Genomic DNA, 17,546 nt, shown 5'->3' with positions numbered 1-17,546 from the left:
AAATCTAAAATGACAGGTATTAAGAGAGGCAAATCAAATTGCTCATTCATATATTAAACTATTGACATCCTGTGAGCTTAAAAGAAATTCATTGTACATTAATTCGTGCATGCGGTTACGAATTCTAGCACGCTAATTTAAATTTATCTCCTTCGCAAAATTTCTCTTGTATCAATTTAGGTCTAACTTTCTTGTAAATTTTGGGAGAGAGACAGTTTAAATTTATCTTTTCCGCTCACGTGAATTGCCTAAACGTAAATACATCATCCTGCGCATAGAATATCTCCGTGTCTTCTTGAACAAAGCAGCATGCATGTCGTTTATCATTGCCAGAAGTTAACGTTGGCCGATCTCCCGAAGAAGATACACACGAGAAAAAGAAGGAAAGCCACCGAGCCGGCCGGCGTCGTAAACGTCAAACCGACGTTTGGCGGATCAGTGAGCGTCGCGACGCCCGCGGCGCAGGTTGCACCGCCTCTTCTTCTTGCGGCTCGCCGATAGTACATACCGGTGCGTCGGATAGGACGTCGTTGCGCGGCACCACCGGTGATACCGCGTGTCTGGTACATACCGGCCGTTCGATATCTTCTCTGGGGCACCAACTCACCAAGACTTAGAAATAATTATTATGGGATGTTTAAGCGGCGGCTAAATGGGGGCCGATGGACATTTTCGTGTGACTTTGTCCCTCAAGAAGGAACCAGGTGCCGGTCCAGTCTTTTGCAAGATGGAGACATCTGCCAGGTTCCGGCAGCTGAAGACGGTGAAGCTGAGCTGCGACACGACCTACCGACTCGATATTAGCTTCAAGCCGCCGCAATTGTTGCAGTGGGTACAGTGAATGTGCAGTTATACATTACCTCTCCTTTTCCTCTCGTACTTAAATTAGATGTCAGATTTTCTTTCTGTAGGAAGACAGTGGGACCTCATATTGCGTGATCTCGATGATCGATGATTTGCCGACAAGTATTATTTAGTTCTACTTGAGAAAAGTAAACGTGTATCAAATCACGAATATATCTAGACGTATCGTTCCTGTTATAATTTGATTACATAATGACAATTTAACTCTATTGACCAAACTTTAATATATTTAGAATCTGCAGTATATCTATGTATATCTAGAACAATTCTTAGTTATATAATTTATGGTCCATGTAACGCTGAATTATTTCATCTTATTTGAAGTATATCAAATAAACATTACGGAGCGTTAAGGGGACTATAAACTACTGCAAAAAAGTCCCCATTCGACTAATAGTAGTTTATTAGAAATTTATACGATCATTTTCAGCGCAAAGGTGGGATAGGAGCCGGCGATAAATTTCAACGTCTGAGTTTCTATGCTCCAGGGACGAGAAGGATTATAGTTTCTCTATATGTTCAGATATAGAATCACTAATAATGCCAACTTAGCCATAATACTAAAAATAATCTCAGTTACGGAATAATGTTTACTTTCGTGAGTATCTAACGAATAGAAGAATAACTAATCTGTATTAAATATTTCGCCTTATTGCGAGTGAAATTTTGTCGACGATTCGTTTTGCAAGAATTTTCTTCGGCGTACTGAAATAGAATCTCTAGGTCGACAGACATTTTTATTATTAATTTTACGATAAATTCTAATTACATTTTTTTGCTATCCAGTTGTTTTAAAAATAAAACTGAATAATATTAAAGCTCCTATTTATTCACCATTATTATCTCAAATCGTGACGTAGAAGCAAAAAAACAAAATGTTTGCAAATAGTATTTAAATAGGAATATTTTTATATAAAAAATATTTTTCAATAAGATAATATTTACAATATATTACATCGGGAAATAAAACAATATTTGCTATCGAATAGATTATAAAATATATATCAAAAACTATCCTTTGTTTCAGGCAGAAATAAAATCATATTTATTTCTACAAATTATTAAATCATATTTATTTCCATATATTATTAATTTGATATTTTGTCATAGCCACGAAATAATTTATTTCATTTTTTATTATGTATAATTTGTTTTCAGATGTATAATTATTTATTGACGAAACAAAAGGAGAATTTTCAGTTTTATTATATTGGGTGGATCCATATATTCGTTCGGTTTTTGTTATTAGGTGTTGGAATTAATTCGTAGCGTTTTACAAGTGATGGGAAGTACTTTCATTAATGTATTTTTTAATGCTCATGTGAAATAAATAACATTCTTTCATTAAAAAACGCTACGAATTAATTCCAACACCTAATAGTAGTGTAAAAACGGAGAATCATATCATCGATTAAAATTCATTCTTTGAAAAAAACTGGTTTTACCTTCAAAAACCGAACGAATATATGGATCCACCCAATATGTATTTTACAAAAACGGTTTTATCAATTGTAAACAGTGTTTTATTAAATTTCCATATTAATATAATTTGCAAGAACTTTTATTGTGTTATTTTCTCGCTTCTGTCACAATCTGAAATAGTAATAGTGAGAAAATTAAAAAATTAAAAATATTTCAATTAAAATATTGAAACTTTTATTTAAATAAAAGATTAGAATTTTTCGACAGATAAATAAATCAGAATCGACAAGATTTATATCGAGATTTCGATAGATTATCGTAGATGTCAATTAATGCAAAAGTTTAATATTACGCAAACACCTTATTTATTTTATTTTATATTATATTGCATCGTGAAATTTTTCTGTACAAATTGAGAAATTTAATATCCGCGGAACAAACGGGGTCGCGCTTAAACTTGCAAAACGTACCGACAACATTAAGGATTAAACTCAGGTCGAAGCAAATTTGCGGACTTAAAGTCAAATAAGCATGTATGAACGACGACAATCGTGCAGCCAGCCGTTTAAATCGACACGAGCGGATTTGCACAGGGCAATTAGGTATTGAAGCACATCGAGAGGCATTACGTTCCTTCCTCGTCGCTTTTATAGAACGCGAGACCGCATTACATGTACATATACGTGATCTTGTCGCGAGATAACTATACCTGCGCGCAGTTTCTAAACGATCACGAGCGAGTACATAATCCTGGAATCGGCGAAGTGGGTGACTCGAGGAGAGGGTAGGTTTTAAACGTATGCGAGTACACCAGCTGCAATGACACCGATTGCCCCGACCTAGGCGGGCGCGAGAAAGACGGACGTGTTATCGCCTTGAACTGTAAAACTCGTCCCCCAGTCTCGGGGAATCGATCGTGATTTTGCACTCGTGCAGCTCACGTGCTGGTTATAATTGGTTGATCGATGACACAACCCAAGCCCCGCTGATGAGGGATACAACGTGGACGATCAACTTGTCGTACACGACACCGGGACCGTCTTATCGCGGAAGCGCTGAAACATGATGAATGTATCATTTTTATATACCACCGCGATCTTGTGCGCTACTTAATGAATGTGTGTCATGAATTCAATCACCGGGCTCAGGCTTGAAATATTGCCCGGGTATATATAATTGCGATTATCTCCCGGTAAGAGAAATCCCCGATAAATATCACATGGAGAACGATCGCATCGTAATTGTGGCAATAAATCGTAATTACGTTTTCACCGTGGAAGATATGCGACTATATAAGTACAGTATAGTATATCGGGATGATCTGTAAGATGAGAAATATCAGCTGTCGCCGACGGGAAAATTGAGACGCTGAGTTTGCTGGAATTAAAACGAAATTATCGTTCATCTAATCTTTGATATTCGATACAAAAGACTTAAAGACTGGAAGTTAGAGATAACAATGTAGGAACTTACGATCGATACGAGGATCAAAAAGGTATAAGGAATTCAGTGTGATAGCTTCCATTCGATAATTGAGCTCTAAAGCGACTGCAAGTGGTAGAGGTTGTTAATAATTAAACCTGTTACTTTTTTGTTGTCAATGCAACATTCCACGAATGATTTACGGCGATACAGGCGCGATTTGCACGTGATTTGCACACGTTGAACTCGAAATCGAATATGGAGATTACGCGATGCGCATAAATATTTCAGCTACTTCCCGACATAATCACGAATTCGGAAGTGTCCGCGTGATCTTTGAGAAGTCACGAAAGGGGCTCGCGTGCCGCGGCACGGCAGAAATGGAGCAGTTTCCCTTTGTTATTTTTCGGACAATGAAAAATCCCCTTTCCTTCTACCGATGGGAGGAAAATCCGGCTCTCCCCATCCGTCGCTATCGCCAAAATCTCGTGGAATTTTAAACAACCGCGCGGATTTCATTAGTTTGAATCACGCGATGCACTCTTGCAGCATGGCCTGCTTTTCGATTTTAGTCGTGACGAACGATACGACAATCCATTCCCCAGCGCGAGAACGGAGGGATACTTCATATATGTGTCCCTACTGAAAGCGGACTAACGATTAATTCGTTTCAATGATGTACACGTCATCTGTTACATTCGATTAATTATTGCGAACGTCTGTTATTACCTCCTCGCGCGGGGAAGCTTAAATATAAAATCGAGCGATTAAAAGTTTTGTAATGAGCGTCATAAAGTTTGCCGTCCTTGTTTTCCCGCAGTAATATAATTCCTTATGGACGGAAGTAAGGCAGGAGGACATGAAATGTGGACACATTGACAAGCTTATGATGTTACGAGTCGACGGGTATTGCATTTTTTATGAATGATAATGCTATATCGACCGTAAGCGCGCCTTTAGATGCTAGTCCACGACTGCAATTCCGTTTCGGCTCATCTCTTATTTTAGATGCAGCTCTTGGGATATGCATTTTTAATCTTTAAACCTGGTGATGCATCCCGTAAGACATCTGTGTCCGTTTAGATCTGCGCGAGATCTTGTTTTGGAAACTTGTGAAATTTTTCCAACTCGTATAAATCTCTCTCTCTCATGTTTTCAAGTCCTTAATTTATCATAATACTTTTATGAAATGAAATATAAAATTTCTCTTATTTTATGCAATATAAAATGCAATATAAAATATTATGTAATATGTACAATATATATATTTTTTAATGTTCTCTTCATTACAGAATTTTTATTTCATTTCTTTAATGTCGCCAATTTTAAGTTAATTGAGCAATTCTATACGTAGGAGGCTTGTAATTTTTTGGCATATGGAACCTCAGAAGGGAGAGATTAGTAAATGACGGATCGATTTTTTTTTTCATATGTATACAAATGTATATATATATATATATACTTTATGCAGGTATAATAAATATAAATGAATCTTATTATTAAGTTGAAATCGCAAAGTATGTTTCTCGAGAACTTTTACAAATAAACTCGTCGTTAAAATATTTATATTTAATGATTGTGCAAACTCTTTGTGCATTATTGCCGTTATTCAGTCTTCAGGACTCGCATCATTATTTATTTCCATTCTACATTTGTTAAAATCTGTACAAATTTCAGTTTTTCTTTTTCAAATCTGACATGAGGAATTCTACGTGCTAGATATTTGGAATATTTGGCCCGTGGAATTTGCATATGCACCATATAAAAGTTTCCGCTTATGTTATAAAAAATTGATCTACGAGAAAGTGTCTCAAAGTGTTTCTTCGAAAATTACTTACATTACATTCTTTGTGTATTATACATTGTCTGCTCCATTTTTCGTGCAAGCAGGATTTACAGATTCGTTTTCTAGATATAGCGATCTGATTCTTGTGGTTGTTTATCTCAGGCGATAAGCTGATGCACGCAACTGATACACGATCACACACGCAGGTCATTTGCGCGAACTTTTGTCGTCGCCTTCGTGATAACTCTAAAAATAAAGTTAGTCGTGTGCCTCGTATTCATATCAGGAACTAGTTTTGAAGATATATAGATATATATCTGTCAATCTAAAGCATCAAAGCGTCCAAGAATACCAATCTGTCGTAAGATCCAAATCTGCGATCAGGATTGAAGTAGAGCAAAAACGATCAGCCACTTGCAAACATGATTCTAACAAATGTAGTTTATACAGTCAGGATTAAGTAATCATCCTTGAACTCTTTATTCAATAATTGTAAGCGCTTTTAGTTATTAATGATAAGTCAAAGCTAATTAGATAGTCAGCGTAAGAAGGGATTAAGAAGTATAATAAATGTTTTAAAGATTATTCATTATAGTATATGATCACATTTTATTTATTATGTAATTCTTCTTCAAATAAAATATGTAGTTTTTGTTTTTACTGTGTAAAAATGATTTGTTTTAATCCATGAAAGGATACCAGATTGATTAATTTGTTATAAGATTGATTCAAAGTGTTCGATATGTTTGAACAAAATTCTTGGATGAAAGGGCTTGACATACACATTTTGATTTATGTTATTCTTGCCAATTCAGATTGCTATTTCTAAACTTTATAAACTGATAAATTTTTACGAGTTGACTTATAGGAATGTTATTGGTATACATAATAATCGTTGATTCGTTTATCTTGATGTTATGCCAGACGTAGGAAAAATATTACCAAAGTACACACACATGGCAACGATTGTGCTACGCAAAACATCTATTTTCGCTTCTAAAAAGAAGAGTTTCACCACGTTATGAAGCGCGCGTTCATCGCGTTCATCGCACATTGACTCGCGTCATTTCCGCTGCACTCGTTCGAACTTTTGTCGACTTTCTCACTTTTTAGACAGTCAATATATCGAATAAGCAAATGATGTCCTTTTACAAATAAATAACCAGCTTTGTGTTGTGAAGAAATAGGTCATCCAGCAGAATGCAAGCGTGAGGAAGTGCAATAAATTATCTTCTCCGTTCGTCATTATAAAGACGTACATCTCTTTGTCTCTTTATTTCTTCATTGTAACATTCAGCTATTATTTTAGATTTTAAATTACTTGAATAATAATGATCTAATTAAATATAATAAAAAACAGTATTTTAATATGATTCTTTAATCTAATTTGTAAGAATTAATTTATATGCATGAAATTATGAAATTCAGTACAATTCCTTTTAAGGCGTACCGTAGAGGAAATAGAAAATATCTATAAAAATAAAAGAAATAATATAATGAAAAATATTGAAACAAAAGTTAGCTACTTTATTTATATTCATATCCACATGTTTTTCAAACTTGACAATAATACTATTTGATATAGAGCAAAGTTTCAGCTTTAAAAATCTTTTTTTAATTACGATTTTTAAAGAAATCATGAGCTATCAAAATCAAAATATTTCTTTTACTTAATCCGCAATAATTCAGTAACAAAAAAATTTTAGGAACGTTATCTAAAAACGAGATTTATGTAGGGAAAATTTTAAGTTTTCACGTGAGTAAGTTGAAAATTTTCATAAAGGACTCTGCACACTTCTTGAAAACCCTGATTGATTGAAATTTTATTGGGAGTACAAATTAGTTCGGTCCGTTTTCCAAAAGATGACTCCAGCTGTTGTGAATGATTCATAGTGAATTCAGCCGATTTTGGCGTTTTCAGAGAGATTGGACATCTGCTAATAATATTCAGTTTATATTGCTTTGAATTTCATACAAAAACCTTGATTTTTACTGTGTTTGAAATGTCGAATTTTGTGTTAACCAAGCACCATTTGCGGGAGGTTTTAATTTTCTGCTTTAATTGGAAGAAAAGTGCAGCTGAAGGCCATCGAATGCTTGTCGAAGTTTATGGTGACACTGCTCCAACTGATAAATCATGTAGGGAATGATTTTGACGTTTCAAGAATGGAGATTTCAGCGTTGAAGACAAGCCTCGCTCTGGACAGCCAAAAAAATTCGAAGACAAAGAATTAGAGGCATTACTCGAAGAAGATCAGAATCAAACGCAAGAGGAGCTTGCAGAATCATTGGGAGTAACTCAACAAAGTTGAGTTTCTGCATGATTGAGAATCACGGGAATAATTCAAAAACAAGGAAATTGGGTACCGTACGAGTTGAAGCCGAGAGATATTGAACGGCATTTGTTTGCTTGTGAACAGCTGCTTGAAAGGCAAAGACGGAAGGGATTTCTGCATCGCATTGTGACTGGGAGCGAAAAATGGGTTTATTACGATAACCCCAAGCGCAGAAAATCATGGGGAGTTCCGGCCATGCTTCCACGTCGACGGCCAAACCGAATATTCACGGCAAGGTCATGCTCTGTATTTGGTGGGACCTGCTCGACGTAGTGTATTATGAGCTGTTAAAACCGACTGAAACAATCACAGGCGATCAGTATCGAACGCAATTGATGCGTTTGAGCCGAGCATTGAAAGATAAATGGCCGCAATACAACGAGAGACACGATAAAGTGATTTTACAGCATGACAATACTCGACCCCATGTTGCGAAAGTGGTCAAGACATACTTGGAAACGCTGAAATGGGAAGTCCTATCCCACCCGCCGTATTCTCCAGACGTTGCTCCCTCTGACTATCACTTGTTTCGATCAATGGCACACGACCTGGCTGACCAGCACTTCCGGTCTTATGAAAAAGTAAAAAATTGGATCGATTCGTGGATCGCCTCAAAAGATGACCAGTTTTTCCGACGCGGGATTCATATGCTGCCCGAAAGATGGGAGAAAGTAGTGGTCAGCGATGGACAATACTTTGAATCATAAATGTATAACCAGTTTTTTACAATAAAGCCTCGAATTTCGGAAAAAAATGGCGGAAGCAAAGTTGTACACCTAATAATATATAAAACATTTGATTATTGTAACTTTTAATTAACGAGCCAAAATCCATATCATATCAAAATTTCAATTTGATTTGGAATCTCATTTCCATAAGAAGTATGCAAAGTCCTTTTCTTTGGGCACAGGACATAAAATTGAGAAGAAAATTCCCCATTTTCCAGTTCGTAGTTTTTTACATGTAAAAATGATCAAATTCACAGAAACTCAGAAGATATAAGTGATCTTTTATTATAAAAGTAGAGATTATAAGCTTTAAAATCCTTTTTTAAATTTTGTTTACTTTTAATAAAGTTAGAGTTACGTGAATTTTTTGAAGTGCGTCGCGTTATAAATTTTTGTTTCAACTCAATGTAATCCAATACATATTTTACGGATGTATTTTTCAAGAGAAACTCTACAGAACGTATTTTTCTAAAATTTCTGTTATTTTTTCAGGTTCCTGAGTATCGGTGGCAAACAAGTGGAGACGGTTGAACGAGCAAGGAACACAGCGGCGTGTGCTTACAGCGCTTATCACAGCACTAAAGATATCCCAGCGAGTGTACGTGGTCATCGGGAGGATCTGCCGATCGCCATGAGAGTCCTCGGTTCCGGCTACTTGACCACTTGTCTGCAAATCAAATACTACCGATTGGATGATCAGAGCCACTGCGAGTGGGGTGCTAGATTGCACTGCATCGAGCTTGATTGTTCTAGCGTCGAGGGACGTCTCGTCACGGTGGATCGGGAGACGTACAGAAAGCTCGGCATAGAATCTTAACGAAACGTCATCAGCTTCACCGGTATCGGCTCGTTGCCAGCTCATTACAGCGAGGAACCGACGCCGCACCGCGTAGTGCCACAATCGATGCCTCTCGCACGCGATCGGCTGAATACTTTACGCTCGTAAATGGTAAATACAGGTTGTATCAAGACTTATGTTCGGCTGAATTAAGGCCAGGTACTTTTGTCTAGAAAACTTCAAGATAAGCATAAAGAAACGATAATACCAACGAGTCTAATTTCACGATTTTTAATTTGAAAAAATTACAATACATAATTTTTTTATTAATGTAAAGAACAGAAGCCTAAAAATTCTGTCTCTATTTAATTATAGATATAAATTTTGCCGAAATATGATCTTAATACTTCGAAAATTGGCCCTAGGATGAATTTAATCGCCAGGTTATTCTGAGAGTTATTGAAAAACTTTAGTATTTTCAATTCAGTACGATGAATATAAATTGTGAAATTTCGAAGCGTTATCACGATCGATGGATAATTGAGACTAATCGTTACTAGTTGGCTAACAATATTGCGTTAATAGTTGGCTTAAGTTATTTAAAGAAGCCTGGCGTCTGATCTTTTGAGGCTTCTTCTTTATCGGAAACATCGAAACTTTATATCAAAAAATTGTTTAAACAAAATTAATTAATTAAATTATCATTATAATATTCTTAAAAATTTTTTTAAATTGGGATTTAAATTTATCTTGTATTTAGAAATTCCAGAGCTATTATGCGTTAATACAGTATTAATTGCACAACCAGTAATATCGATAATAGTTATGCTAATTTTTCGATGCAAAATAAATTATAAACATCTAATTGGGAGATATAATTAATTGTAATTGTTTTCTCTGGCCAGGGATTGCTGCAGGAATTAATACGATAGGAAAATGAACTCTAACACATTAATAATAGATATTTACATATCGACATATGTATATATACGTACTACGTATCGAACATACACGCGTCATTGATTTCTGATTAATACTTAATTGTGAATACGAATCAATCGCGAGGCAATATGCCGTGGTAAGGAAGAGAACGGCGTTTTTTTATAATTGAAAGCATCGACAGAAGTCCTACTCGTGTCAGTGGTGCGACGTCAGCTTTCGTGAAACTTTGCGATCGAAGTGTACGATGCACTTTTACGCGTATTCTTCGCTTCGATGTTATTTTTTATTTACGATAATTCTTGCTTATTTTTCTTTTTTATCTTTGCACTTCTCGAAAGATAAAATTATTATAAAACTCGTCTCTGTCTTGATATATGCGTTATTGTGTACGTTAATTTTAAAAGCGTCCTCAGAGCGCTACAATAGGAGCTTGAAGTATCTTAATACTCGAAAACTTTGGCAATCAGCGAAGTGACCAATTAACGCCTTTACGCTTACTGTAATTATGCAAGTCGTTTCTACTTTCTCTACTCGTTTAATGGATTAACAAAGTTATCTTTACAAGTTGTATAAGTGTATTGCATGTACAGGGTGATTCTCGATTATATGTTAAAACTTCAGAGATATATTTAGAACAAGGAAAAAATGTCATCTATGAGACACGGATTAAATATTATTTTCAAAGTTTGTATCGGCTTGAAACGTGTGCATGTATATATTCATACACACGCGCGTATTTTTGTCGTACTGCGATGAGTCTTACTCATTCTAATGTAGGCGGCGAAAAGGAATTTACAATAAATTAAGTTTCCGATGCAATGTTCGGAATTTTCTGCGATTTCTTGTCCTATGGCGCTTAAAATCAAATTTTTCGCATAATACGTATCGATTGATCAGAGGCGTCCTACATTTTTAGTTACGTCTTTACATAACGCCTCTGATTAATTATACGAAAAATTGGTGCCATGGAATGGCATTCTTAGTTCAAAATCCATTTGTGTATAATTAAAGATCACTCTGGTATGAAATCTCTCTAAAAGAAATATATATACATTATTTACATACAATAAATATAAAAAATCACATGTCGCATTTGTTTTGTTATTTTACATTCATAATTGCGGTGGCAGATAGTGCAGCAATGCGTCCGCGATATCTCTGTTCCTCAACTTCTCCACTTGCATACGCATTCGCATCGCCAGCCCGTTCGTGCGCTTCAGATACATCGCCGAGTGATGTACCGCGATCATGAAGGGGATTGGACACCACGACTTTTTGACTACATCGCGAACTAGCGCAGTGATGTAGCTTTCTATAAGCGATGTATCTTCCTCCTCCGGATAGAGATATTCCTTTAACGGCAACACCAGCTTCTCTGGCAACAGTTTTAGGTATCGCAACGCGGCCGCGTGTTCCGACCACAGAAGTTTCCGGTAGTGTGGGTCGTGTCGTTGCGCCACTGGCACCAACAATATCATAGCGAAACCGTCATCGCCGTACGAATTTGAATAGAAATGCTCGCACAATGCCGTGAACAGATCAGTGAAGGAACTCAACCCTGGTAGCTCCGTTCGGAAGTTTAATCGCGCATGATATCTTCTCAGCAGATTCGACAGGACATTCAGCAACAACATGGCCACATCGCTTTCCAGGTAGACGGTATCACACAGGTACACCAATATCAGTCTGCTAAATCTCAAAGTAGGTGATAGCTTCTCCATGAGATCAGGCAAGACTAATGCTAGACTTAGCACTGTTAAAATGCTATCCTTATCTCCCGACTGCAACTTGATATCGTTTTTGGACTTTGTATATATGTGAACTAGCGGTAAGAAGAGCCAGTCCTTCGGCATTGCCGCTTGGTTCCAATCGCCGTTCGCCGCGATGTATCTCTCGTACAACGATGTCGCGTCGGAACGCAAGCCTGTCTTGATCTGATCTACCGTGGACGTCAGGTCTAATTTGGCTAATTCGTTGGTGATTATCTCCAAATTTACTTTTTCGTTCGACAACGCGATTTGAAGGAGCTTCCTCACGTGATCCGTGGCGTCCGCAGGTAACGTCGAGATGAGTTTGATGGTGATCTTCCACACAATTTGAGCTGTCCGATTGTTAATTGTGTCTCCAAGGAGAAATACTGCTCGTACTACTGTTGTTAAAAGATATAACTCCGTTCTGCTAAACCACGATCTTTCCAAACTCCACTCGGTCTTTTCCAAATCTTCTATATATTTGAGGAAGGATGGATGTTCAAGTATCAAACGAATTTCTGCTACGCGAGAATTATTGTAAAGTGTATTGAATATTGTCGCTAAGAACGGTATGCACGAATTTACTGATACAATCGGTTGTAACTCTCCGTTCTCTGTGAGAACATCCAAGTTGGGAAGACAGGACGGTTCTCGATCCGTAGCCGCGTTATTGTCGCTTAATAAGTTTGAACTGGAACTGCAAGAAAACAAATATAAATATTGTAAATTATATATATATATATATATATATATATATATATATGTTTCCAAATATAAAAAAAAGAGTACGCTTACCGAAGAGATAAGAAAACGTGTTGGTTGGATAGCCACGTTGATTTAAATGCCGATATCTCATCAACGGCCGATAAACTCTGCGCAATTAATTTCATAACACCCCACTGAAATTTATAAAACTTTATATGCCTTCTCGAATATTGATAAGTGTTAAGATAATAAAGTCAAATTAATAAAAAAAGCATACCAAGAAATAAATATAGTCTTAATATTTTTTAATATTTATTAAATAATTATTTCTTCATAATACCTACTTGATAAACTAATTAGATCTATACTAATGAGAAACTAATTAAATTATTACAAATAGATCAATAATTGTTCTCACCGTTGGATTAGACACAGACGAAAACTGCGTACTCCACTTCATTAGCAATGTAGAAATGTTTGGTTTGAACATTTTTTCGTGACTTGCTATAGCAATCAACGCCGCGGCGTGTTCGCACGCCAACTCGGATGTGTTTTGAATATCATGATTACTTAATAACAGCTGTAGTTGTGATATGAGAGTTAACTGGGCACCCGTAACACTGTCTAAACCTACTTTGTAATGCAATAATATTCGCCAGAGCCGCAGGCTCTCAATGCTGAGATTTATGTGATCTTTCCTATCAAAATATTATATATTTAATAAAATAAATATGTATATTTAATAAATAAATATGTGTACAGATATATAGGAAAGCTTACCCTGTCTCGCTGCTAATATACGTTAGAATGGCTTGGATAATTTTAAAGTTATCTAATTTCTGTGCGATGGGCTTCTTGCCATACGTGACGAGAACGCGACATAATTTAATCGCTGTAACTACAGGAATCCCGTAAACATTATTTATCTCATCCTGCATTGCTGTAAAAAATTCCAGGCTCTTTAAATAATCTATCAATAATTATTTGTCAAATAAATTTTAGATTTACTTAAACTTATTTAAAGATAATACGTTTTTATGTATTATTTTAAGCATAATTTACCTAGTCGGTCTGTAGACAACGGTATAAAATTTTGAATGATAATGTCTAACAAATATGGCGTGGACGAGATATTCAATGCCGTTATGTGTGAATGTCTCGCGAGACGGATAAGTATTTCTAAAGCACACATTACTCCAACAGGTGGTGGATGCATCGCACTTAAAATGTATCTACAAATGATTACATCTAAATTAGCTTATTTATTTTACATATTTAAAGAAGAATCAAATAAAAACATAACTAAAAATCATAAAATTAAAAAAAAACCTATTTCCAAGCATTATAAATATTTAACAGAAAAATATAATAACAAAGTTATACGTATACCTAATTCTCAATAAGAAATCCGATCTTAGTAACACAACCACGGCATCCAATTGCGCCAACTCGTGATCCTTCAGACTACTTGTATCGTTGTCTTCAAGTTGAGGTGTCAGGGTGGGTTCTATGTATCCTTCGAATCCGTACAGTCTGTCCAAGCATACCTCGTCCGCCTCGCTGACCAGAAAAGCTCTGAGAGCTTGCAGAGCTGCCGTGACCACGACTACCGACGAGTCATCCAATGAGAACCTCAGCAGCAGCAGGATATTCTTTTGACTGAGTGCAGTCAGTGGTGCTGGATGCAAGGCCTTGTCATACCAACCCCTGCGCGTTTTCTCCATGATATTGGCCAAGGTGGTAAGGGCTGTACACCGTTGCTGTTGATTGGAAGACCTGCTCAATTGCAGCAATTCTTGAAAGGAGTATCCGGGACGTTCGGGTTCCTCTCCGTGATGATAGAGGCCTTTGTTTACGGTTAAGCTCTCATCCTTATATGGCAATAAAAGACCTAAAAATATAAAAAAATGAATGATAGAAATAAAAGATAAATATAATCAATATCGTAGCAAAATGAATTGATATGTTACTTACCATTAAAATCAAATCTCGCATTGTATTCTTTGTCTGGCAAGGTCTCGTCTTTCTCCTTTTCCGGCAAGTCTTCCATCCACTTTAACTTTTCTGGTTCAGGAGTGTTCATATGGAGCCATCCTTTCTGTTTACTTTCTTTAAATATTTCTTTAGAGGAGTCCGGTATGCTCAAAGTGCCATCTTCGCAATCCATTTTTGTATCTACATTATCCGAAGACAATTTTATCTTTTTGTTACTAGATATTTCTGTATCCATTGTTGTTTCTTTTGCGCTTGAAGTACTTGTTACATCAGTCTCACAGTCCATTTCTTCATTATCATTTGATGAAAGCTTTACCTTTTTATCATTGGACACTTCTGTAACCACTGCAGTTTTGTTCACAACTGAAGCATCAAGTTGCCTATTCTGTTTGATTGACTTTTCTATAGATTTATTTTTTTTATTTCTTAAAAACTGTATTATCTTAGGATCAAGAGTCTCCTCAAGCTTCCTTTTTTCCTTTAATATCTCTGCTTCGCTCATTTGTGCTAGTTTTAGCGAATTTTCTTTGTAAATTTGAAATAAATTATACTTTGTCATAATGTTTTCTTCTTTATTGCAATGGGAAGATTCGTCCGTATGAATTTTCACGCAATTGTCTCTCACAGATTTTAATTTTCCTGAGAGAAATTTCTGCGAGAATAAACTCTGCTTACTATCATTCTACAAAAGAATAACAAAATGAGTTGACTTAAAAAAAATATCAGAGATATTTAAAATATCAGAGATTTTTATAATATGTTTTGATCAGACATACCTTGTTCATAAGTGACATATCATTAGATCCATAAATCTCAGGAAGCTCGACTGCTGTAGAAACGCAGTTGTCGTTAAATTCATATTCCTTGATATTAAATTTCCTCTCCATGATATTGCCAAGTATTATATTCGACGATATTGCTGGTATATTCTGTACCATATCCTGCAATTTTCCTTTTGTATCCTGAATCTTGTCTTTCATGACCGGATTTATCATCTCTCCGCTGCCTTGTGAAGTGGATACTACATCTTGCTTCACCTTAGACTGTCTCAGACTCGAGAATCGCGATCTTGAAGCACCTGAAGCATTGGTAGAATTCCTTAGATTTGTTACCTTCACGGCCGGCGGTTGCTTTGCCTTCAGGAATTCTTCCTGCTGGCGCAGAAGCTCCTCCTCATCGTCATTCGCTCTAGGCCTCTTCAACTCAACTTCATCAGCCATTTCTCAGGTTGTTATAACCTCTGTTATTTTCAATAGTTTATAATCATATATTGCAACAGAGGACCCGCAAATTGAAACTCAATAATTGCAGTTCGTAAGAAACATTATCGCGACATTTCTGCGACGTAACAATTTGTAAACATTGTCATCGCATGTTATTTCATGATTAACTGAATTGACTCACCAGATGCAACGTGATCAAACATGACGCATTCCTGCGGCATCGAGATGAACCTACACTTTTAACACCACAAAACGACTGCATTTACCATCCATAGGAAAAGTATTACCGACGATTATTGAGAATCCTAGCTCGAGGAATATTCTTGATGAATTGTTCTCAGAAATTCTTACAAATAAATTAAATGTATTCATTTCTTTTCATTTTCTATATTCATCTTTATATATTTTTGGTTCGGATATAAGGAGAAATTAACTTCATTTTAGCTCATAACTTTATTTATCTAGGCATAATGGAAAATAGCATAGTGTTCCTCAGTTTTCCTATATATACAGAGTAATTTTAACATATTTCGTCATTCATGATAAAGTGAATCGAACTGAGTCGAAAAGTCCTCTACCATTTTGCAATTTTCGCAATAGGTAACAAGATATTAATTACTAAAAATTGCCAAATATTGGTCTTGAATAATTTTTTACTCAAATATTATCAACTTTATAGAAAAGAATTTTTTCAGAATTTTTTATCAACTTTTTAGTGCATTTTCTTATTTTTACCAACAGAAGAAAATACGGTATTAAAAAATTCTGAAAAAATTGTTAGAACTGTATGAGAAGAAAATAAATGATTTTTGTCTCTTGCAGCTTTTCTGTAAAGTTGATAGTATTTGAATAAAAAATTATTCAAGACCAATATTTGGCAATTTTTAGTATTTAATTAATATCTTGTTAACTATTGCGAAAATTGCAAAATGATAGAGGACTTTTCAACTCAGTTTGATTCACTCTACCTACTCATGATGGTGACGAAATATATTAAAATCATCCTGTATAATATAAGAATTAGTTCCTATAATAATATATAGGAATTATAAAATATACGATAGATGCTGATTATTATCGCAGTCATGAATACTTTCTTCATTTAAGATGATATTTATAAGTAATGTTTTAAGATGTTAATACGATTGTCTGATTGGTTCACGATATCTTAAAACTATACTTAAGATGGTCTTATAAATATATACCCAGATAACTAGCCATGTAAATGTCATAGCTATGCTTTTTATGATTTAGATATTATACAAATATTGTGCAAATCAATGTCGTCAGTTTTTGTTACAGCTTCAAATTATATTACAGTGCTAATATTAAAACAAAACTGCGTGCTATAACTTTAAAAATGCACGGTGCTGCTCGGGTTTTGTGCTGAATTTTTGTGTCCGTTCCATTCTCGCACGTAGATTTCTTCCGTATGCGCGATTGCATTATCAGCATCAAAACAAAACTGCACGTTATAACCTTGAAATTGCACGGTACTTTTACGCGTGACTAATTTCGTGCAGAAATATTCAATGTCCAATTTTCAAGCAGTGCACATCATCACTAGAGGGACACAACGAATTCAATTACTTGT

The 17,546-nt window shown here is 35.7% G+C and overlaps 2 protein-coding genes across 4 annotated transcripts; one reads left to right on the top strand and one right to left on the bottom strand.

The window, feature by feature from the left end:
- The first annotated feature begins 410 nt into the window (after positions 1-410).
- Positions 411-11,363, top strand: LOC105146593 (CB1 cannabinoid receptor-interacting protein 1). Of its 2 annotated transcripts, XR_846208.2 has the most exons (3): positions 411-828; positions 9,051-9,507; positions 10,242-11,363. XR_846208.2 is itself a non-coding variant. In XM_011056950.2 (2 exons), the coding sequence occupies exons 1-2, from the start codon at positions 653-655 to the stop codon at positions 9,373-9,375; spliced, it is 501 nt and encodes a 166-aa protein (XP_011055252.1). In that variant the 5' UTR covers positions 411-652; the 3' UTR covers positions 9,376-11,363. The 2 variants fall into 2 exon arrangements, 1 of the variants encoding a protein (XP_011055252.1); XM_011056950.2 differs by having other exon boundaries at positions 9,051-11,363.
- LOC105146592 (RNA polymerase II-associated protein 1) lies at positions 10,794-16,201 on the bottom strand. Of its 2 annotated transcripts, XM_011056949.2 has the most exons (9): positions 15,506-16,201; positions 14,709-15,411; positions 14,124-14,625; positions 13,797-13,966; positions 13,515-13,674; positions 13,153-13,432; positions 12,825-12,928; positions 11,389-12,726; positions 10,794-11,311 (listed from the first exon to the last, which is right to left on the bottom strand). In XM_011056949.2, exons 1-8 carry the CDS (start codon positions 15,947-15,949, stop codon positions 11,391-11,393), a joined length of 3,699 nt encoding a protein of 1,232 aa, XP_011055251.1. In that variant the 5' UTR covers positions 15,950-16,201; the 3' UTR covers positions 10,794-11,311; positions 11,389-11,390. The 2 variants fall into 2 exon arrangements, with proteins under 2 accessions (XP_011055251.1, XP_087261809.1); XM_087405683.1 differs by having other exon boundaries at positions 11,307-12,726.
- Between the last annotated feature and the right edge of the window lie 1,345 nt (positions 16,202-17,546).

This window comes from Acromyrmex echinatior, chromosome 1 (assembly GCF_024713525.1).
Source record: "Acromyrmex echinatior isolate Ae372 chromosome 1, ASM2471352v2, whole genome shotgun sequence".
In the NCBI taxonomy this organism is placed as follows: Eukaryota; Metazoa; Arthropoda; class Insecta; order Hymenoptera; family Formicidae; genus Acromyrmex; species Acromyrmex echinatior.
Note: the sequence above shows the minus strand (reverse complement) of the source record. Positions and strands in the feature narration are given on the sequence as shown.